General features: G+C 53.8%; 10 protein-coding genes across 14 annotated transcripts; 6 read left to right on the forward strand and 4 right to left on the reverse strand.

Moving 5' to 3' along the window:
- The first annotated feature begins 359 nt into the window (after positions 1–359).
- On the forward strand, positions 360–1,946 carry H310_11542 (hypothetical protein). The gene is made up of 5 exons (XM_008878256.1): positions 360–584; positions 631–721; positions 778–894; positions 941–1,004; positions 1,056–1,946. Exons 1-5 carry the CDS (start codon positions 382–384, stop codon positions 1,379–1,381), a joined length of 801 nt encoding a protein of 266 aa, XP_008876478.1. The 5' UTR covers positions 360–381; the 3' UTR covers positions 1,382–1,946.
- On the reverse strand, positions 1,371–6,666 carry H310_11543 (hypothetical protein). Its single transcript, XM_008878257.1, has 5 exons — positions 6,320–6,666; positions 3,328–6,270; positions 2,870–3,257; positions 2,149–2,828; positions 1,371–2,098 (listed from the first exon to the last, which is right to left on the reverse strand). The coding sequence occupies exons 1-5, from the start codon at positions 6,587–6,589 to the stop codon at positions 1,448–1,450; spliced, it is 4,932 nt and encodes a 1,643-aa protein (XP_008876479.1). The 5' UTR covers positions 6,590–6,666; the 3' UTR covers positions 1,371–1,447.
- A 95-nt stretch (positions 6,667–6,761) lies between these two features.
- H310_11544 lies at positions 6,762–8,659 on the forward strand. Of its 2 annotated transcripts, XM_008878258.1 has the most exons (5): positions 6,762–6,907; positions 6,962–7,063; positions 7,105–7,206; positions 7,284–7,431; positions 7,484–8,659. In XM_008878258.1, the coding sequence occupies exons 1-5, from the start codon at positions 6,793–6,795 to the stop codon at positions 8,421–8,423; spliced, it is 1,407 nt and encodes a 468-aa protein (XP_008876480.1). In that variant the 5' UTR covers positions 6,762–6,792; the 3' UTR covers positions 8,424–8,659. The 2 variants fall into 2 exon arrangements, with proteins under 2 accessions (XP_008876480.1, XP_008876481.1); XM_008878259.1 differs by having other exon boundaries at positions 7,105–7,431; positions 7,543–8,659.
- Positions 8,489–11,427, reverse strand: H310_11545 (hypothetical protein). Its single transcript, XM_008878260.1, has 2 exons — positions 11,119–11,427; positions 8,489–11,060 (listed from the first exon to the last, which is right to left on the reverse strand). Exons 1-2 carry the CDS (start codon positions 11,370–11,372, stop codon positions 8,684–8,686), a joined length of 2,631 nt encoding a protein of 876 aa, XP_008876482.1. The 5' UTR covers positions 11,373–11,427; the 3' UTR covers positions 8,489–8,683.
- A 549-nt stretch (positions 11,428–11,976) lies between these two features.
- Positions 11,977–15,475, forward strand: H310_11546 (hypothetical protein). Its single transcript, XM_008878261.1, has 3 exons — positions 11,977–13,011; positions 13,087–13,163; positions 13,228–15,475. Exons 1-3 carry the CDS (start codon positions 12,809–12,811, stop codon positions 15,411–15,413), a joined length of 2,466 nt encoding a protein of 821 aa, XP_008876483.1. The 5' UTR covers positions 11,977–12,808; the 3' UTR covers positions 15,414–15,475.
- Positions 15,476–15,745: 270 nt separating this feature from the next.
- On the forward strand, positions 15,746–16,790 carry H310_11547. 2 transcript variants are annotated; one of them, XM_008878262.1, is made up of 6 exons: positions 15,746–15,843; positions 15,907–15,997; positions 16,063–16,195; positions 16,243–16,382; positions 16,438–16,499; positions 16,580–16,790. In XM_008878262.1, exons 1-6 carry the CDS (start codon positions 15,766–15,768, stop codon positions 16,784–16,786), a joined length of 711 nt encoding a protein of 236 aa, XP_008876484.1. In that variant the 5' UTR covers positions 15,746–15,765; the 3' UTR covers positions 16,787–16,790. The 2 variants fall into 2 exon arrangements, with proteins under 2 accessions (XP_008876484.1, XP_008876485.1); XM_008878263.1 differs by having other exon boundaries at positions 16,438–16,790.
- Positions 16,791–17,079: 289 nt separating this feature from the next.
- H310_11548 (hypothetical protein) lies at positions 17,080–18,349 on the forward strand. The gene is made up of 2 exons (XM_008878264.1): positions 17,080–17,726; positions 17,796–18,349. Exons 1-2 carry the CDS (start codon positions 17,124–17,126, stop codon positions 17,850–17,852), a joined length of 660 nt encoding a protein of 219 aa, XP_008876486.1. The 5' UTR covers positions 17,080–17,123; the 3' UTR covers positions 17,853–18,349.
- On the reverse strand, positions 17,854–18,926 carry H310_11549 (hypothetical protein). 3 transcript variants are annotated; one of them, XM_008878266.1, is made up of 7 exons: positions 18,822–18,926; positions 18,691–18,759; positions 18,549–18,626; positions 18,363–18,499; positions 18,225–18,313; positions 18,090–18,165; positions 17,854–18,039 (listed from the first exon to the last, which is right to left on the reverse strand). In XM_008878266.1, the coding sequence occupies exons 1-7, from the start codon at positions 18,894–18,896 to the stop codon at positions 17,940–17,942; spliced, it is 624 nt and encodes a 207-aa protein (XP_008876488.1). In that variant the 5' UTR covers positions 18,897–18,926; the 3' UTR covers positions 17,854–17,939. The 3 variants fall into 3 exon arrangements, with proteins under 3 accessions (XP_008876488.1, XP_008876489.1, XP_008876487.1); XM_008878267.1 differs by having other exon boundaries at positions 18,090–18,313; XM_008878265.1 differs by having other exon boundaries at positions 18,549–18,759.
- Positions 18,927–19,126: 200 nt separating this feature from the next.
- H310_11550 (hypothetical protein) lies at positions 19,127–20,138 on the forward strand. The gene has a single exon (XM_008878268.1). The coding sequence runs from the start codon at positions 19,196–19,198 to the stop codon at positions 20,078–20,080; it is 885 nt and encodes a 294-aa protein (XP_008876490.1). The 5' UTR covers positions 19,127–19,195; the 3' UTR covers positions 20,081–20,138.
- A 473-nt stretch (positions 20,139–20,611) lies between these two features.
- H310_11551 (hypothetical protein) lies at positions 20,612–21,445 on the reverse strand. The gene has a single exon (XM_008878269.1). It carries the CDS (start codon positions 21,420–21,422, stop codon positions 20,967–20,969), a length of 456 nt encoding a protein of 151 aa, XP_008876491.1. The 5' UTR covers positions 21,423–21,445; the 3' UTR covers positions 20,612–20,966.
- Positions 21,446–21,473: the final 28 nt, after the last annotated feature.

A 21,473-nucleotide genomic window follows, 5' to 3' on the forward strand; every position in this document is an offset into this window, starting at 1 on the left:
CTTGAATCGTGAGGACAAATACCCGACTGACGAAGCAATTCGCGAAGGAAGGTGCCAGTGGTAGCCACCCCTGCGTGCTGCTTACGCGTGCGATGTAGTACTCCACGTGCGAAGAGGGCCTGTTCGCCCATCGGTTGAACGCAAAGACTGCGGCATGGCGGGCTGTTTGCAATTCCGCCATAGATGCAGCATGCGCAACAGAGCCTCTATGCGCAGACACGGCTTGCCATGAAGTTATTTCCTGAGCGCGTCTCGTGAAATACGTGGCAACACGACATGCCAGTTCAAACACGATCTCTTGCGACGACCGGATACGTGAGAAGCATCCGGATACCGCGTCAAATCCATTGATTCGACAGCCCAAACGTTGACTCGATCGCGATGGCGTCGTCGGGGCTGCCAAAGTTGCGGCTGCTGCGCCTCCAAGGAGTTCCGATCTTTGAGCAACTGAAGCTGGAAGAAGCGCTGTTCCGTGTGGATCCGCACAACTGGTTCATCTGGAATGAACGCACGAAATCGACCAACATTGTCATGGGCATCTCCGGCAAACCGGAGAGGTTGCTCGACGTGGACGCCGTTGCCAGGTACATCGACGCATGCATCGGTTGCGAGATCAACACGGCGACGTAGAGACAAGATCCCTGTGATCAAGCGATTCAGTGGAGGTGGAACGGTCGTCGTGGACAACAGTACTGTGTTCACAACGTTTGTCATCAACACGGTGCGTCCTGAACGTGTCGAGGCTGGAATCAACCGTCCTTTCATCGTGTTACGTAGTCGGCGCTGCCGCAAGTGAAGCCATATCCGCGAGAAATCATGGAATGGTCATCGACGTTCTACACTCCGCTGTTTCAGTCGCTCCTTGGTGGACCACGGTCGACTTCCCACCCCCCCGTACGTTGGGCTCCCCATGCCAGATCAATGTCATGTGTTTCTTCAGACGTTCGCCCTTCGCGAAGATGACTATGTGTTTGGCGATCGAAAGTTTGCTGGGAATGCTCAAAGTACGGTCGTATTTCGCATCCGCTACATGGAGCTCTCATGGCATCCGATAGGCATCGGCAAGGACCGGTGGCTCCACCACACGTCATTTCTGTGGGACTACTCGCCGCGCAACATGCAATACCTGCAGAACCCCGCCAAGCAACCCAAGTACCGAGCTCACCGCGATCACACCGATTTTCTGTGCAAGTTGAAGGACGTTGTCTCATCGCAAGACGACCTCTTCCACGCATTTCACCGCGAACTCCACTCGCATTTTGACGTGGACGACGTCATGTTGACCCCCGACGAAGTCCATGCGCTAACGAGCAGCGAACACCGCAAGTCCACGCGATGGGTCGAAGTCACAGCGCCATCGTCGCCGCCAGCATCGGCATAACTGGTAAATACTCTGGTCGTTTGATTTGTTGGTGAAGGCACGTCGAAGCAATGTCGTTCGGGAAACTCATGCGAGCCGCTGCAGAAGTGCCTCGATCTCGGTAGGGACCGCAACGACGGCAATGTTCGTAGCCACCACACGACGCACCTTGGACGTTTCCATCGCTTCCCAACTACGGCAACTGTTGACCGTCTCATCATCGATGCCACCGACACGAAGATGCACGCAAACCAAGTCATGACCCGCGACATGGTGGGCCGCTTGCGTCATGAGTGGAGCGGGGACGAAGATCTCGTACACTTGAGCTCCCGAGTCCAAGTAAAGTAGTGCGGCGAGTGGCCCTTGCACGTTGTCGTTCACGGGCTCAGGAAGCGAAAAAATGTGCATGGGGTGTCCCGTGATGCAATGGGCATCGTTTGTTCGGCTAGCTCGTTCGTCGAGCGTTGGGGTGGCAAATTGAGAACGTGGGGCTCGGTCTTGTTCGACGGTCGATGGGTCGTTGAGTATCGTAGAGCGCACACGGGAATGGAGTTGCCCCAGTCGAGTCGGTTGTTGCTGCATCGAGTCCTTCAACAAAGCAAACGGAGCGGCGAAGTAGCAAGTGGCTGAAGGGGACGTGAGAAAGGTCGACATGTCCGTCATCGCGCAGTCAACCACGTCCAGCCGGGGGTCGTAGTGCGAGACAAACACATTTCGAAGACATAGCACGGCTTTCGGCTACCACATCGTTGAGCCACTTCCAAGTCATATACAGGAGATGGGCCTACCTTCCAAGCTTTGGCGCCCCATCGTGGAAGCTTCACACACATCACCGTCCACGTGCTGTCGGTCGCCATGGCGTACTCGTTCGTGACCTCCATAATGTACACGCAAATGTCGACGTCTTGGCCACACATGTGTTGAATGTCTTGGCCCGTCAGCGCTTTGCGAGGTTTGTAGCCAACGAAATCCTGCGCAGTCTGGGCGCGATCGATCGCCCGTCGAACTGTGGTGTGCTTGGAGCTGCTCAAGTAGAGTTCCGTCTGCTTCCACGACACGGCGACACTGGTGACGACGATTTCTGACCCTTCGTTGCACGACGTTTGCATGTCTTCGGAAGGTCGCCATAACGTCAACACGGCGGTGGTTATGACGGGCGGCGCGTTTGCCGGAGGAGCCGACCACGCCCCATGTGAACATGCAACTCGCAATCGCATGAACGGAACAGGGGCGTTGGCGGCGGACGTGATCGTTGTATCCGTCGATGGACCTGACGTGAAGTCCGACGACATTAAGTTTTGCATAACTTTGTCCGGGACGACGCGCGGACCGTGGGTAATCTCCTTGGATTGAAGCACCAAGAGCTCGGACGCGCGGAGGACGACACACCGAATGGATCGTACGACACCGCCGTCTTGTTTCAAAGAACGGAGGGGGAGACTTTGAAGCAAGCATGGTCCGTCAAAATCTAGTCGATGCTTCAGTTGCAACGATTCCAATTCAACTTACGTGGACGTTCGACCCCGAGCTTGGTACTCCAACGCACGCGCCTGGTGCTGTTGATATGCAGCGCCAAGTACGGGTCCTTATCCTTGTCAAACTGATCGAAAAAATGCTCGTCGCCGTCGTCGGATACTTGGTTGACGCGTGCTTCCAACGGGTGAATCCCTTCCGAATTGTTGATCAAGGTGGCATTCCACAGCACGAGTTTCGTGCCACAGAGGTTTCGGGAGAATTTTGCTGCAAACTGTTTCCCACTTGGTACGGCTACGATGCCGTACCAGCCATCGCTCAGTACAATGTGAGTTGCGTAGACCGCCGCGACGAACAGCACAATGGCATGTCCAGGGTGCGCATCTCGTTGATAGATCTTCATCAAGGCAGGGCGCTCAGCTTTCTACAACGATACCACAAGAGGACCCAACACAAGTCTGTCATGCCGACAACGTTGCCAAAGTGTTTTTTACCTCGAGTTCGCGGTGGAAGCGACGCGAGAGCTGGAATGCCAATTGTGCTTGGGTGCAGTACTTGCCAAACAAGTGCGCGACGAACGTGCGTTCCATGGCGGCGCATTTTAGCACGATCCATCGAAAGTGATTGACAAACCACGCGAAAGACGCCCCCAGCGCAGGAAGAATGTGGCGCTGCGACACCATGTACTGGTACAACTCGGCGGCGCTCAACGTCATGCCGTCACCTTGTTCGCGGACAAACTCGGGTCGCCCCACGTGGTTGAAGTGCACGAGATGTGCATTGGTTGCACAAATATTGGTAATCACCGACTCGAACGGGTACGGGTTGAACGCTGTCGGGCTGGCCGCCAGCGACGAAAAGTCCCACCGTTCCGAGAGAGACACTGAAAAGGGTACTGCGACAACGGGAACTGGCGCCTTGGGTGGAAGGCACCTTTCGATGGCTGGAACGACACACGGAGGTGACTTGATCAGCTTCTGCGGAGGCTTGAATGGTTTTGGTCGTCGAGTACCGACAACCGACTGGGGATGTCGTTTGCCATGCGCCGTAGACCTTGGAACGGTCGAAGAGTTGTCGAGTTTGGTTGAAGCAGTGTCAATGCTCACCAGGGCTTCACTTGACTCAGCCGGTTGATGGATCTGACAGAGGATGGGGCCTGCACTTGCCGTTGGGGTCACCTGAGGTGTATGCGCCGCCGTGTTTTGGTCATTAACATTCTTTCGCGAGTCCACGGCGCCATCCAACGTACTCACGGGCACTTGTGAAACATTCACGCGTTGGCAACGCCCGGATTCAAGCACGCACGCCACAGCCGTCAGCTTTATCGCTTGTGATGATCCTTTTGCACTCCCATCGCACGTTAAAGCAATGTTCTTGTCGGAACTCGTGGCCTCATTGTTCCCATCACGTTTTTCGCTTCTACCGTCAACATCCCGACACTTGACGGCCTCCTCCACAAAGCTGGAGTTGGTCGTGACAACGTCGGTCAATGCTTTGGCCATTGTCGCGTCGACTTTGTCGGTTGCAGACCGTCCATCCTCATCCAAGTCCTGTTGCCGTTGGTACTTCTCCACTTGATCGACAGACACTGCCACGTGTCGGCCACTTCCTGTTTGAAACATACTTGTCATCCGCATTCTTCCACCAAAGGATTGCGCTGGGACTTGGAGCGACGGTGTATCTGGCACCACATCAGAGTTGATGACAAGGACGTTGCGCTGGTGGACTTGCTCGGAGGTCGCATGGGAGGGGATGCTGTCCTGTTTTTCTTGACAGACATCACTCGATGTGTCTGCAAGTAATGTGCGGTCGTACACTTGGACTTTTTCCGCTGATATGGTATGTGGCTGACCACCACGACCGGACGTGAATAAACTTGTCACGATTGAGAGCTGCTCAATGGACTGTTTTCGCTGTATCCTTGGTTGTGTTGTCGCCATCGCCGTCAGTGAACTGGCCGCGGACTTGTCCACGTTTGCGATGTCTTGGTTCTCGGATGACAGGTGCTGTTTCACGGGTCCAGTCGAAGGTGCCGAGGCTGACACTGCAAGTGGCAAAGGCATTGCCGGCTTCTTGATGGGTTCTCGAGACTCGTCATTGTCTTCGAACAGACTTCTTTCGTAGGATATGGCCTTGTCGCGTGCTACTTTCAAAGGCTGGCCCTTCCCTGAGGTGAAGAGGCTCACGACCAGTTCATTGCTGGCACCACGTTGACCAGCGCGGCTTGCAAAATCTGGTGTGGAAGTCGACCAAATCTGTCGAAGGTTATCCCCATCACGCGAACCATGCACGTCGAGGGTCTCGGCTTGGCCTTCGTTGGCATTACGTTGCAGCTTGATCTCAGCGTTTGCAGCATTCGGCGTACCAGTTGCCTTCTGGGCCACGTCTTCGTCGTGAGGATTTGCAAACAACTGGTGCTCATATGCCTTTGCTTTTTCCAATGATATCTTCAATGGTCGACCTGTCCCCGATTGAAAGACACTTTCAACCAAAGCTTGGCAAGTATTTTCGCCCGTGGAACCAGTTGCTACCGTTTGATCGTCATGGGGACGTAATATGGCACGATCGCGACAACTCCATTTGCGATGGGTAACGTGTTGTACAGTCGATGTGCATGACATTGAGGGGGGTATACTGGTGACGGCAGTGGTGTCGTCGTCGTGGGAAGCGAACAACGATTGTGCATACGCCATGGCCTTGTCTGCCGAAACGTGTATCGCTCGTCCATTGCCTGATTGAAACAAGCTGACTACAGCATTTGCGCTTGATGTTTGTTTTGCGGTGGATTGCTTGGAGACAAGGTGGTCGTGGCTTTGTTCATCGAGATGAAGCGCCAACGAAGTACTCTGTCTGGAAATCGAGTCGTCGCCACCCCCAGTTCGTGTCATGTGCGATCGTGTCAAGGGATTGTTGTCTTGGTTGTCTTCGAATTTGGCGGCATATTCACGTACTTTGGCATCGGAAATCTTGACTTGGGATCCTCGGCCAGTCTGAAACATACTCACGACAACGCTAGGAGCACAAACAATTGGGTCTTCTGCGGACAGTGATGAACTTGCTATCACAGAGACAGCAGGCCCCATGGATCGTTCGTCGGGCCCCTCGGATTCAACACTCGCCAGCACTGCTTGATATGCCATCACTTTTGCCACAGACACTCGGAGGGATTGCCCTCGTCCTGTCGAGAACAAACTTGGCATCATATCATTACCATCGAGAGAGAGCTCGTCACTCGCAAGCGTGGAAATCGGGATGGACTTCGACAATGAGCCGTCATGGAATGGCCTGGAATGGCGATTACCAACCGGAACTGTAACTGTGGAGGTTGCGGCAGTTCCTTTGACAGGACTGGACTTGTGCCTTGCGTTTAGATAGGTTATTCCGAGGGACTTTGGGTGGTACTCCTGAGGTTGCTTATGAAATTGAGGCTGTTCTTCCTACAGCATGGGAATGAAATGATCTCAACATCGACAGACTTATTAGTACCTCATCTGACAACGATTTGTAGTCCCGGCGCTTTAGACTGACCGACTTCTTGTTGTTTTCTTCCAGGGGTCGTTTCTTTGACTTGAGTGTGTTCCTGTCGTTCTTTGCCGTTGTCGGGGCGATGAGAGTTCGAAGTGGTGGTCTTCTGTTCTTCAGCCTGTTCGATCGGTTGTCACCAGGCACGACATTCTCGTCATTTTCATCATTCTTCAATATTGGGTTCGATTGAGCGCTTTCTTGGCTATTGCGCATGCCCCGAAGTCGTAGCATTGAGCCTTGCCCTTCCTCGAGGTGTCTTCGCCCACCGTCGCGGCGCCGCCAAACTTAACAGGACAAGGAATTTTTTTCTTCGGCACTTTGTATACAAAACATCCATACAGATAATGAATATTGTAATAAATTCAAAGAACGAAGCCATCTCTGCGCCATTTCAAATTTTGCGCGCCAAGACACAAGCTACAGCATCCGAGACCATGGAGATGTCACAATTGCAATCCGCGAGATTCTTGAGCAATAACTTGGAATTACTTGGATTCGGAGACCCCACCTCGGCATTGATTCAGGCCATCAAGGAGTTGTTTGAAAATGGTACGATGGCGACGGCTCGTTGGCAGCCGTTAGCACGAATTTATGCATCAATAGCTCTCGACGCCATGCAACACAACGAAACGGGGATGATTGCTGTACAAGTAAGGGAAGCGAATGGAAATGCGAATGTCCTTGAAATTATTTGCACCGACACAGGTACCTCCAAATCACCAGAACACTTTCCAAGTGTCTTTCAGGGTCAGGCATGCAGGCCAACCAAATTGCACGGTTGTGTGGCAATGTATTTGCGACAACGAAATTACCTGGGACAACGACGAAGTCGCAGTGCGGGAAATTCGGTACAGTTGGGGTGACATGTGAAGCGTGGCGAACTCATATCTTGCGTGAACATTGAACTAACCCTACCTTTTCCAAGGCCTTGGGTTAAAAGCTGCATTGCTGTACAGCCAAACACAAGTATCGATCGATGATGCGTGTTTGAAAGTTGCATCGACACTCAATTCTTCTGAATTTTATTATGCGGAATTGGTAATCCACCCTGAAGCCCCTTCACCGGACGGTGGGTACGTGCTGCCGTCGACTGTCTACCAAACATTCATGCTGTATGACAAGAAGTGCGCTCATTCGAAAGTCCCAGCTATTCCAAGTGTCAGAACTTCACCAAATGTTTTCAGGCACTGAGATTCGCCTCCAACTTCCCCGGCCAGTCAACCTGATGGACGCGCTGAAAGCGCTCATGTATTACTTCGACACCTTGCGCTTTTGTTTGGAAGCTGCCGTATCAGTGGACTTCGGGTGTGACGTTCCAGGGTTTGATCAGTGCAAGATTCATTGTTCGTCCATGGTTTCTCCTGTGGAGAGATTCTTGGATGCATTCAAATGTCCAAGTAATGCGTTGGCTCAGGCAAATGTTGACTGCAATTCGTTCCATGTGGATTGTCTTGCTGTGGCACCCTACCTTGACGAAGTCGACCTGGATGGACGGTGTTCCATTGCACTTCACGTCATGCGGTTTGTCAACCACGTTCCGTTACTACCAGAGAAAGACATTTATGTGTGTGCAATCATTGCAGCCATTCAGCGCAGCAATTGGAGGTCTTTGGGATACAAGTGTGTCATGTCGGAATCCATCTATGCGCCGTTGCAACTGGTGCCGCTGACGGTCAATGAGAGAATGAGCAGTCAAGAATCCAAGCATGTTGTCATATCAGTCAACATGGATACGTGCGGAGAACCCACCAGGTACTCGTCATTGACCAAGTCAGCGCTGGTCGAAGCAACGTACGGTGAAGGGGTGCAAAATTGCATGGCGCTCATGTTGGATCAGCTCGCCCTGCTTTATCCAGTTTTGTTTGAACGAAGGGCAAATCCGTCCACAGAACTGGCACGCAACTTTGCCCCTCTGATAGTCACGTCGGTGTCTGGAATCCTTCTCAACGCCACATTTGCTGGGGTTGATGTTACGCATTTTGAAGCGGGAAATCCACTCTATGGAGTTCAATCGCGGCTGGAGTTGGAACACCGCGTGCTGGACATCATGACAACGCTCTTGTGAAGCTGACGAAGACATGCTGTCATCAAATCTTTTGAAAAGACTGACTATACTCGATGTCAAAGTATCAAACGTTTGTGAATGCCTGACTGACCATTATGATGGATTGTTTTCGAGGAGTCCTGTTCCGCGCTTGACACATCCAGCCCAACACGCGACGTCAAGGTCGTAGGAGTGCGTGAACTGCATCTTTGCTCAATCAGAATGCGGTAATCGAAAACAAAGCCCCAACTCCGCAACTTCCATTTTCCAAAATCATCTACTCACTCGTCAGCGACACGCACTTCCAAGATATGCAAAGCCATCGACCGCATGATTGCTTTGTCGAATCGGGCAGCCAAGTTTGGGTGGTTGACTTTCATCTTGTTCAGGGCCTCTTTCGTGATGAAAAAGATGAAGCAGTTCGACTTGGCTTCCGCCGTGAACGTGTGCTTCTTGTTCAAGATCATGTCAACGTCGCCCAAGAGTCCGCCGTTCGTGACTTGCATGATGCGCTTGCGACCGGTGAACCCCGGCCCCATCTTTTTGTGCTCACTCGACGGCAAGTACACGTCGACGAGACCTTTCCCGATCACGTAAAACCCATCGACGTCGCCACCGCACGAGTAAATGAGCTGGCCCTTTTCAAACGATTGCGTTTGCACATACAACGGCCCGGTTGAATCGTCAAACTTGTCGTTTTCGCCGACAGTCGTGCTCTTGGGCAACAACACATCCAACAACTGATAAGTGCGGCCACTCTTGAGCAGGCGCGACGCGTTGTCTGCCACGGGTAATTCCTTGGTCAAGAGCCCGTCTTCGCACCATTCCAAGGCTAAATCCAACGTTTCGAATGCCTTAGTTGGGGCATCTTTGTCGTCAACGTCAAATACGTCATGGAGACGTAGCATTTCTTCAATGTGCTTGGGCAAGTTGGCAAAGACAAGCGAGATTCCGTTTTCCACGAGCATTTGCTTCATGATGTTGAAGCAACTGCGCACGGCCGTTACGTCGATGCCTTGCACCCGCTGGAAGTCCAATACAAGGTAGAGCGTGCGGCAGGCTGGGATCGGGGCGTCCGAGCTATATTCGCTCAAGTAGTCGTTCATTTCGTCCATCGCCATAAGGCCCATGTTCGCCGGCGTCGCCAAGCTGTACGGCGCACGCACGGACAGTCGGTTGTAGTTGCGGGTATTGAAATTCGGCGTCGACATCACGCTCGAGCTCAAGGATCTCGAACTCTTTTGGTGGATGTATTCGTCTGTCGTTAGGAGCACGTGCTTGCGGACCTCCGACATGATGTTGACCGAACTGCCAAAGAAAATGTACCCGTCTAGCTCCAACGTGACGATGGACCCGCGTGACTTGAGCAGCGATATGCGTTCCTTGAACTGGCGCTTCACGTGCGACTGTTTCCACACGCGACGGATCGAAGTGGACTCAACGTACGAAAAGATGAAGTTGAAAGCGGCACCGATGATACCCAAAACGATGCCGGCTTGCAAATTCCACAGCACCATGACCAAAAAAGTGAACCACACAATCGCGTATTCGCTCAAGTACATACTCTTGCGCGCATGGACAATCCATTCCATGAAAAGGTCGACGAAAATGAGCGTTTGCAGCGACGCGAAGAAGAGCTTCGGCACGTATGAGATGATCGAGAACGGACTTGCGACCAGCGTCAGTTCAAGTAGAAACACCAGCAAGCCCGTGAGGCGGCTGTCCACGCCCGACTTCATCGAAAAAATCGTGGACGAAAAGATGTAGGACCCCGTGAACCCGCCCGTAAGGCCCGACACCAAGTTGGACCAGCCCACGGTCTGAAGCTCGGCGTTGTGGTCGAGCGGTTTGTGGAGGGCCATTTCAATCGCTGCCACATCCAGCGACGACGAAAACGCCACGACAAAGTACATGGCGATCCATGTCGGCAGTTGATCCAGTAGGAATTCGGGGTGGAAATGCGACGGCTTGAAGTGCTTGTAGATGTCGAGTACGCTCATGGTAGCGTTCGGCAGTGGCGCAATCCACCCATACGCGCGAGCATCTTCAAAAGAGGAACCCGAGAGAATCAACGACCCGTAGAACAGCACCAAGATGGTAAACATGCACGTCGGTAGGACCGTAAAGTGCTTGATGCGCTGGGTCACGACCCAGATGAACACACCCGCCACGATACCAGGAAAGCACAAGTAGAGCGACTTGAGGTCGCTCAACTGCCCCCAGTCGGCAATTTCCTTTACTTCTTTCCCGGACATCATGGCAAGACCAGCTTGCAAACAGAAAAATCCAATGAAGGCGAAGTACCCACCCACGACTGGCATCGGCAAGTACTGAACAAAGCTCGCCCACTTCAGCTTGCCGGTAACGACGAGCGCAATGCCCAAAAATGCTGTTGACCCGCACAGCGTGAACAGAGTCGTTGCCAACACTTCCTCCATCACAAAGACAGTGTCCGCCTTGTGCAACGAATGCACGATCGAGCTCGCCATGGCGGAAAGGAAGATCAAGCCTGCGTCTTGGACTTGGCCCACGGCAAATGGCAGCGTGCTCAACACGCTGAAGCAGATCTGATGCACTGCCCCCGACACCATGGTGAGTTTTACAAGCTCCGCCAAGTACGGTTGAAACACGGGGTCGCGAAAAATGATTTGCGCAAAACTACCAGGTGCTGCCCATGAGAAATGGCATCGGCGGCATTTCCAAGATCATCATGCACCTGATCATTAAAGGAACGAGAATGATCGCGTTGATCATGCCGTAGAGACCAATCTTGAGGTACTTGCTTCCTCCTTCCGAGTCCTGCGCGGTCGCGAGAAGAGATGTCGGCGCCAACGGTACGCATTTCATGGACACTCCATCCGTGCTTCGGGGAGGTGGGTCAGCGACAAGGGGTAGACGTTCGTCGTCGTAGCGCAAGCTCAAGCGGTGTTTTGCATTCGGCGTTCGCGCAGTGGCGCCGACGCTGTTCATGGCGGTGGGGTCGGAGGAGAAAGGCGCGGCGGCGGCCAAATTCGCAACTGCCAACGACACTGCAACTACCATCAAAATGAACGGCGATGTCGTACATTACTGTACAATGTACCGTACGTTGCCACAAGTTATATTCGAATGCAGCAGCAAACATTGTACAATGTACCGAATCGTACATGGCGGGATTGGATACACCCGTTCTCTTTGGAGGTTCGCCAGTGCGGGAGCGCGCCTTGGTCAACACGATGGACTTGCCCGCATCTGGTCAGTCCAAACGGTGCTTGACGATTCAGTGGATCGGGAAGCGAGATATCGTTGTCAGTTGTCTCTTCCGAACACTCGATTTTTCTCGCCTCCTTCACAACTGTTCAACAATGGACTGCAGGTCTCGTGTACGTCATACAGACACACCGTCGGCCGGACGTGACCATATCGTGCCGCGCGGCATGCAGCACTCGCGCGAGATGTGCCAGAATCGGCTGGGACATGTAACCGTCGGGCCTTGCGCAGCGAAATATGATTGGTGCAAATTCCGCAAGAGCTATCATGATTGGATAAAATGAAATCCAACGGATGCGGACGCTGCCATGGTTTGTGTGGACATGTTGAGCTGACCGGCGAATGGTCGCAGGGCTCTGGCACGCGCCATGGCTGGCATAGCAACGGGATGTTTCCGCGGTGTCCGAGCGTCAGTACCAATAGCAAGCATGACAAGCAGAAGATTCGTTTCGCCGCGTTCTGTGTGCCACGCCACAAACGCCCCTCTACGTGGCGTCGTCATATCAAACACGACGCGATCGACCTCGCGATGTGTGTTTTAGCTCATGCGTGTCCTTTTCACGTCAAGGGACCCAGCCCATGCCACCACAGCAATTTAGGAATCAATGCGCTGTATGGAGTCGATGCGTCGAAGGAGCAGCTGGACCCACCCATGCCAAGCCTCGATAGATTCCATGCAAGGGGGGGACATGTGGAAAGCCATGGTGCAAAGCGTATCCAGACCAGAGCTACAATACGTAGTACGCTCGATCCAGCCTCCAACATCGACGTCTCGGATCACGTGCTCCACCCTTCAAACCCACCTCGTCCACTTGACCAGTCCTGCCCCTACCGGCAGCCACGCATGCGCTGCATTGGCATCCCACGAACGCCGGCTCGTCCATCGCCCCGCTCCGCCTTCGCCGTGAGCCACTTGGGTCGTCTCCAATCGTCGGCGTCGGAGGCCCGTGCAAACGTTGAAGCGGATGGCGTTCCTGCCACGAAGAGCCAATCAAATCGCTCCATATCACTTGTCAAGACCGTCCATCCGCCAATGAAATCGCAGGAACAACTCAAGGTCACCTTCACCGCGCGCGTCAAATTACCATTTGTGGCGGCGTCGCGACACCCACGACGGACCACACGCCTTGGCGGCAAGGGCGCACGAGAGCAGCACCATGGATAGCGTCGGTGCGACCGCACGAACTCCCAGTCGCATGAGCCACAGACTCGCGTATGATGAAGAGACCCTCCCTGTCCTCCATCACGCCGAAGCGATGCATGTAGCCGCGGTGCTGCCTGCCACTACCGCCGGCAAGTACACCAAGATCGCCGTCTACGGGGCCGTCAACGCTGTCATTCTCGTGCCGCTCATGATCAGGTAAGTCTATGCTCCAGCCGCCCTAGGTTGATACACTTTGTATCGAGATCACTCTTGACGAACCAACCTTCGTAGTTTTGCACAAATCATTTTCCGCGATCCAGTATTCCAGCCCTACTTGTCCGAGCTCGTCAAGCTTACAATGGTGTCAGGTACAAGCTCCTTTCCATATCGGCTCGACTACCACAGTGAACGGCGCATCACGGTGTCTTCCAGGAGCGATCCATCAGCTTTGCTTTAGTGTGTCGAGTACGCTGCCGTTTGCAGTAGGGCAAGTGCAGGACGCCGGGTTGATCTTTCTGTCGGCGATTGCCAGCTCGATTGTGAACTCGCTTCAGGTTGCTGCCGACTCGACGACGCGGCGCGACATGTTGATGCAAGATGTGCTGGCGACGACCCTGTTTACATTGTGTGGGTCGACCGCGCTCCTCGGCATTGCGCTGGTCGTGACTGGCAAGCTCAAGTGGGCCAGCTTCGTGCAGTACCTTCCAATGCCAGTCGTGGGGGGGTACTTGTCCTTCATCGGGTTCTACTGCTTCGAAGCGGGGCTCTCCATGATGTCGGGCCAAGTGATCAACTCGATCCTGGATTGGGGCCGACTCACGACGTCGTTGAAGCCGCTGCTGTTGTGCGTACCAGGTATTCTTGGGGGTGCATTTCTCTTTGTGGCGACGCATCGGGTCAATCACTACACAACGTTGCCGGCGTCGATGCTGTTGCTTCTCGTGCTCTTTTACTTGTGCCTGTTTGTCTCGGGCACGTCGCTGGAAGAAGCTCGAGCGTACGGTTGGATTGCGCCACTGCCGAACGCTACCATGAGCGTACTCGACATCTACAAGCACTTCAAGCCGTCGCATGTCCACCCCGAGGTCTTCCTGGATCAACTGCCGACATGGATCGCCATGTACTTTGTCGTGGCGTTTTCGTCGTCGCTGGATGTGGCAGCGATTGAAATGGCCCTCCACAAACCGCTCGACCACAACGCCGAGCTACAGACCGTGGGCTGGTCCAACTTGGTGTCGGGCCTTTCGGGTGGGTTCACCGGGTCGTACATCTTTTCGTCCACGATCTTTTCGATGAAGTCGGGTGTGGATAGCCGCCTCACGGGCCTCCTCATCTTTGCGCTCGAAGTCGCGCTCGTGGCCAGCCCCGTCTCGATCATCGCGTACGTCCCGAAGCTGTTTTTCGGGTCGTTGCAGACCCTCATTGCGATCGACTTGATCATGGAATGGATGGTCCATGCGCGCCACAGCATGTTTCTTGGCGAGTACGCCATCTTGTGGTGTACGTTTATCATCATGAACGCGTGGAACTTAGAAGCGGGCATCGTGCTCGGGATTGCCGGTGCCGGGTGCAATTTTATCGTGTCGTACGTGGGCACGACGAGCGTTCGACCGATATCGCGCCAAAGCCTCGTCAAGCGCGACTTCCGCGAACGCACGCTTCTCATGCAGCATCGCAAGAGAATTGTAGTGCTCGAGCTCGACGGGTACATCTTTTTTGGGAGTTCCGTACACATCCTGAACCAAGTTCGCGCCCACATCGTGCTGCCCGACTCGGTCGGATCGCAGACAACCACGGCCAGTGCCATGCCCCTCCTCAACAGCAGCAACGCCCTAGACTTGGGACGTCTGCGAACTCGATTCTTGGTCTTGGACTTTAAACGCGTCCGCGGCATCGACGTGACGGCCGTCCGCAGCTGCTTCAACGCGACCAAGCAAATGCTCGATGAGCACAACATCACCCTCGTCTTTGCGACGCTCCCAACTAACGTCCAGGGCTTGCTCGACCGTCACCAAGTGCTGGAAGGCTGCCTCGTCTACGCGACGTTGGAAGGCGCGCTCGAAGCGTGCGAAGACGATTTGCTCAGGATGAGTGGTGCGACGCCAATTCACGATCAAATGCAAGCGTGCTTGGCTCAGCGTCGCACGGCTGCGTTGCTTGATGGCTTCTTGCCGCAGGAGGCAATAGAGCACGACGACGGTGACGATGGAGCATTAACCGACGACGTCATGGCCAAGTACGTCGTGAGCTGCATGAAACCAGCAGGAGCGATCATCTATGAAAGCGGATCCGAGGTCCATGGCTTGTACCTGGTCGGTAAAGGGTCGGTTGAAGTGTATGTTGGCGCGCATGGTGGTGCGACCCTCGGGCTAGAAGAACGCACCCGCATCGTCCGCGTCTCCAGCGGCGCATGGCTCGGAGACGTCGACATGGTGCTCAACCGTCGCCACTCGTTTACGGCACAGACAAAGACGCAGTCGCTCATTTTCTATTTGGACCAGATCGCTCTAAAAGAAATGCGGGTCTACCACCCCCGCCTTGCCGCTCGGTTCGACAAGGCCATCCTGCAGTCCATGGCCTTGTGGATCCTCGAGTCGCATGTCGCCATTCGCGTGTAGTGATCGATCACATGGGGCAGATTCATAACCAAAATGTATTTCGGTCGGATATTCGTCGTACAATGGATCAGCGATGGCACATTACGACGGGCCACACTTGCTCCAACGAGTCCACCATACCACCAAATCACGTTCAGCGAAGGCAGCACCACCACCGATGAGTACATGCTGAGGTCTTAGGGTGCGATGTCGATTCTCTCCTGACGCCGAGCATTGCAACCATCTCCCGATAACCACTTGCATGGTGTAGCAGTAATTTGGTCCTTATCTGGAATGGAAGAAAATAGTGTGAAGCACACTATATCCAAGCAACATCCGGAGATGCGATTTTTGTTTGGCGCAGGAAACCCACATGACGTCGACGCGCAAGTTCCGCTGCGACGACTTGTTCCGGTTCAACAATGTCAACCTGGATGTGCTGACCGAGACGGTGGGTGATTCATGGCCCGCGCCACAGACGTCTCTCTGTGTGTCCCTGAATGAATCTGTGTAGTATAACATGTCGTTCTACCTGCAATACTTGACCAAGTGGCCCGATTACTTCCTCCTGCAAGAAGATCCGAACGGCACCATGATGGGATACGGTATGCATCGAATCGACCATTTGGTTCCTCCCTGCTCGTTGTTGAGCCGCATCTTATCGCCGCAGTCATGGGCAAAGCGGAAGGCAAGGGGGAGAATTGGCACGGCCATGTGACGGCGGTGACAGTCGCGCCAGAGTTTCGCCGACTCGGCCTTGCCAAGAACCTCATGGACTACCTCGAGAATGTCTCGGTTGAGCTGTACGTGAGCTGCCTTGTCTGTCTGGTTGCATGATACTTGCATGTAGGTACGATGGTTATTTTGTTGATCTCTTTGTGCGCGTGTCCAATACATTGGCCATTGGCATGTACGAAAAGTTTGGGTATTCCGTCTATCGCCGGGTTCTTGGGTATTATTCAGGCGATGACGACGGCGAAGATGCATTTGGTAAGCCATCCCGCGTGACGTACGTGACTACTCATGGATGCTTTGTACTCGTCAGATATGCGGAAAGCTTTGCCGAGGGACAAAGACAAAAAGTCCATCATTCCACTGCCGTACCCGGTAATGCCCGATTCCTTGATGGATTGAGACCGCTTAAGTTGAAATACACGTCGCCAAGTATTCATCATGCCCTCGTCTAGACGGATGTTGTGGCCGGTTTTTACACAGGGTGTGCACTCGCCGCCGCTGTCATGTTGGGGTGGCTCGTTTCGAAAGATGCAGACGCTTCCTTCTCGAGTGTCGCCCTGTCCATCCTTGTGGTGGCAATACTCCTCTGGATCACATCCTCCGTGCTTCGACGGTTCGGTCTAAGCGCCGCTAACTTGGTTACGACCTTGTTTGACTAGTGCACTTCGCTGTTGACCCCACTCCCCACCCACCCATCATCCTACACAGCACCTCTTGCTTTCGCGATGTCCGTCTGCGGCATCGTCGTTCGTTGTTGCATGATTGCACTCTGGCGCGCTTTCGAATGTGAAACCGACGCGGGGAGAATTTGTGTGCCCCGGGGTACGATGCAGTCCTCTCTTTGTGTCTATGCATAACGTACGACAAAAAAATGGAGACACTTATACTGCTTTTTATATTTCGTTTTAACAAAATGAAATAAATAGTCCAAGCGACAAATAAATCGGGCATGGCGCAGATTATACACTTGACGAAAGAGGAACATCGTCGACAAGCATGGCTGGCAACAAGAAGCGCAACGAGTATGAGCCGATACGGGACAGAACAGCGCCACCGTCGCGGTATGCGTCGCAAAACCAGTCAAGATCATCCACGGAAAGCGCCATTCCGATCCAGATCCCTCCGTACGACATCGAAGCTGGCAAATTTGCCATTTTGGAGCGGCAGAAACACGTGTGGTCAACTTTGGACTCGCGCGCGCGAAAGATTCAACTCTTGGCGATTCTGCAAGCTTTCATTGGAATTCTGGTGTCCATGGACAGCGTGTGGTACACGCACATCTTCGGCATTGCGATCGGGCTCGTCGGACTTGTTGCCGTTCGTGGAGACAAACCTGACGTGCTCATGGTATACTTGTTCCTGTGCATCATCGAATTTGTCAAGAACATTGGGTACGTTCAAGACGTGTGGTCGCATTGGGGCGACGCTCCTCCTGCTCCTTCAGCCACGAGGGCGGCGCCGAATGGCACGGACAGCGTCCGGGAGTACGACCCGACAGGATACGGAAAGAACGTAAACCGCTGGGTCGCTGTTGGCCTTGAGAACAAGTACCTCATCTTTCAGTTGTTCATGGTCGGGATCGAAGAGATCCTTCTCATTGTACGTGTTGCTACCCCATCTCGCCTCTTCGTCGTGCCCATCGTCTTCGCTCACATCTCCCATGTCTAGCCGTGCGTCCTCGTGCTCGGGTATGCTTCCGTGCATGCTGCGCTGCAACACTTTTAGATCCCACATCCCGCTTATTATTTTCTCATTTTCGTCATTGCGAACGTGTCGCTCGAATTACGTCGAGTTTCGCTGTGGGAGCAATTGCTACAGCAACGTCACCTTGCCTTCTTCCACAAGCGACCTCACGACGCGATACCGAAGGACATGGCGGTCGTTCTTGCGAGCATTCACATGCTCGGAGCCCCTGCCGTCGATCCATCAATCCAAATGGATTGGCATTCGACCTAGCCGTACCGATCGTCGATTTGAACGTTTCCAATGTCCTCGACAGTTTGGCAAAATACAAACGCGTCCAGGTTGGGGTGGTCGACTACGCGACGACACAGCATGAGTGGGCCACGTTGGTTGGGGCGGGACCGAAACAAGTACTCATGTGCGGCTCGTCGAGCTGTTGATGTTCGTTGGGGAGTCTTGACAAGAGTAGATCGCGACAGTGACTTTCATACAAGTCCTTGAACCTACCAAAGGGGTGGCGCGACGTTGCAGACGAGAGGCATGTCGACGTACGAGTGAGCGTAGTCGATTTCGCCTCGGGACATTTTGTCCAGCGATTCGTTCAAGACGTGCATCGTGTGCTGCTCGATCTTCCTCAGTCGAATGCGCAGATATGACGCCAGCATATATTTGATGCGATCGATCTCCATCTGCGTTGCAAGCGGAACATGGAGATTTTCCCTGTTGTGCTAGTCGTACCTGGTACAGCTTGTTCGTGAACGACCGTTCTTCCGTCAACGTCGCAACGTCAGCCGACATATCATCCACATAACTTTGCTACATAGCGTGCACTCTTCATCTCCCTTCGTTCCGTGTCTCCTTGACCAGGGCATCGACCAACCTGGTTTTGAACTTGCTCGACCATGTCAGAGATCAAGTCGGTCTGGAACGACAGCAGCTCAGGTGCGTTCTACGGCAAAGCGATCCGTCAGTCCATCAAACTGGCGAAACCATGCACACGGTATTACTAACGAGCTCATTCACCCACGCATCGCGCAACAGTGCGACGTCCTCATTCAGGTTCTCCTCCGGGAAGTCATCTGCCATCGTTCCGTCCTTGACCAGCGTCCGTGGATGTCCGGATAAATCGATTGACCTTATCCGGATCTCTCCCAAATCCATCATTTTGTCCAATCAAATCGTGCATGCGCAACGACAGGTCGCGATTCGCAGACGTGTTTGAAACAATAAAGCACACCAAACGGTCCGTTGTTGAAAACGCATAGAAAAGGCAAGTGAATGCGTCGTTCGCAGCCGCTGTTTTAAACACGAGCTTACCAACATCCGCACCACTCAAAGCGAGAAGGGTCTGGAAGAGTAGTTGACAACTTTGTGGCGGCATCGACATGGAGCAAGGCAAGCAAGCGGCCGAGAAGCTGGCCCAGAACATCCCGAAGCGCGGGTCGCCGATCTTTGCGTTGATTAACGGTGTCGTCGTGACCGGTGCGTTGGGCTACGGTCTGTACTCGTCTATGTACGATGTCAAGCCCGGTGAGCGCGCGATTGTGTACAACCGGTTCACGGGGATCAAGGACCAGGTGATTGGCGAAGGGTTGCATGTGATGCTTCCATGGTTCGAACGCCCTGTCATCTTTGACGTGCGCACGAAGGCGCATCAAGTAAGCTCGCTCACGGGGTCGCGCGATCTGCAAATGGTGAACGTGAACCTCCGTGTGTTGACTCGTCCCGACAAGGACCAACTGCCGTGGATCTACCGTCGCCTCGGGGTCAACTACTCGGAAACCGTGCTTCCCTCGATCGTGAACGAAACTGCGAAGCAAGTCATGGCGCAGTTCAATGCGAGCCAATTGATCACACAGCGTGAGCATGTGTCGCGCATGATTGCGCGCAACTTGAAGGAACGTGCGTTGGAGTTCAAGATCGACGTCGAAGACGTGTCTGTGACCCACTTGAGCTTTGGTCGCGAGTACACGGCCGCCGTGGAAGCCAAGCAAGTGGCGCAACAAGATGCCGAACGTGCTCGTTTCATCGTGGACAAGGCAATCCAAGAAAAGAAATCGACGATCATTCGGGCCCAGGGTCAAGCGAAGGCCGCAGAATTGGTTGGTGAAGCTATCAAGAAGAACCCTGCTTTCACACAGCTGCGCCGGTTGGACGCCGCCAAGGAGATTGCCCAAGTCATGAGCCGATCGCAGAATCGCGTGTACCTCAACTCGGAGTCGCTCCTGTTGAACTTGTTGCATGACTCGACCACGGGCCAGTTCAAGTAAATTGCAAGACCCGAATGATGTAGGACGTAGGACTCCCGACGTATGCCGATAGTATACTTCGTGGCGTGTGCTTTTTAGAATCCCGACCCTTCGCGGCCTCCCCGCGCCTTCGAACTGTCCATCCCTTCTCCTCTTGCGTCATTCAGGCGCTGGAGGATGGAATGAGCCGATACAGCCGCTGGAACATTCCCCCAATGGAAGATTCGTCGAGTTCCGTCGCGACGGTGCCATGAATGCACCGCTCTGACTTGGCTCGATTGCAGGTTTTCATGAGAGCTGCGGTGTTGAATTTCAAGACTCGTTCTCGCCGTTGCTGGAGCCAAGGGATCGCCAAGAACCGACTGCATAGTCTTCGACTCACTCGATCGTTGCGCAATCGCGTCTCGGGCTGATGCGCTGTCGTCGGAATAGGTTTGTGCAAGTGAGCTTGCGTGCATGTGGATGACAGTTGGCTGCGTTCGTCGTGGTGGGGTTGTCTCTGTGATTCCACCACGATCGAACCGGGTGGGTAAAGCAGCACCAATCTTGGAAGTCGACGACGATCCAGCCACATTCATATAACACTGGGAATGGTGCCCTATGACTTACGATCGAGGTCGACTACCGAGAACGAATTCGTTCGAGACTCTTGGGCCATGGGCCTTCGATCGCACCCGGACGAGGATAGCTGCGATGGCGCCAATCGAGCGGAGTTCGAGTTGCCGGGAACTACCGGTGTGTATCTGAGAGGCCAGAGCGGCTCCAGTTTGGGTAAAATAACGAAGGGGAACCTCGAATATCAACGAATAGGATGGGGTTGGTGATCGGACACGGCACTGCCGAGGGTGATATCTTGCTGTGGCGAAGCAAACGCCCTTCGCAGACACCAGTACCAGTGTGTTCAACGCTAAATACGTGTAAGGTCGCAAATAATCGTCTTGAACATGTGCCGATGTGGAATCCCGACTTGCATGAACGTGTCGTTGTCCACTGGGGCGTACCCGAGCTTGAGGTAGAACCCGACGGCTGTTTCTCGCGCGTGCAAGTGGATGGAATGGAAGCCTTCCTTGATTGCTCGTGCTTCAAATGCTTCGATCAAGGATCGACCTAGACCTTTTCCTTGGACGGCAGGAGAGACCGCCACCTGCTTCATCCAAGCGATGGGATGCGCTGGTCGTAGCAATGCGTACGCTACCAACTCGTCGTCCGAGTACACCCCGATGTGAATGTCAGTAGCCTCTGTGGCCACGGCATTGCGGTCAAGTACCATGCCCAGTGGCTTGCGCAGGACTTCCTCTCGCAGAAGAATCGCCGCCTCGAACGCACGCGAGCCGTGGACGATTTCGCGCGCATCCATCGTCATGGCGACTTGGCCTATCGAATCCGTACAATTGTACGTACTAGTACTGATATA

This window comes from Aphanomyces invadans, assembly GCF_000520115.1.
Source record: "Aphanomyces invadans strain NJM9701 unplaced genomic scaffold supercont1.32, whole genome shotgun sequence".
Classification (NCBI taxonomy): domain Eukaryota; phylum Oomycota; class Saprolegniomycetes; order Saprolegniales; family Verrucalvaceae; genus Aphanomyces; species Aphanomyces invadans.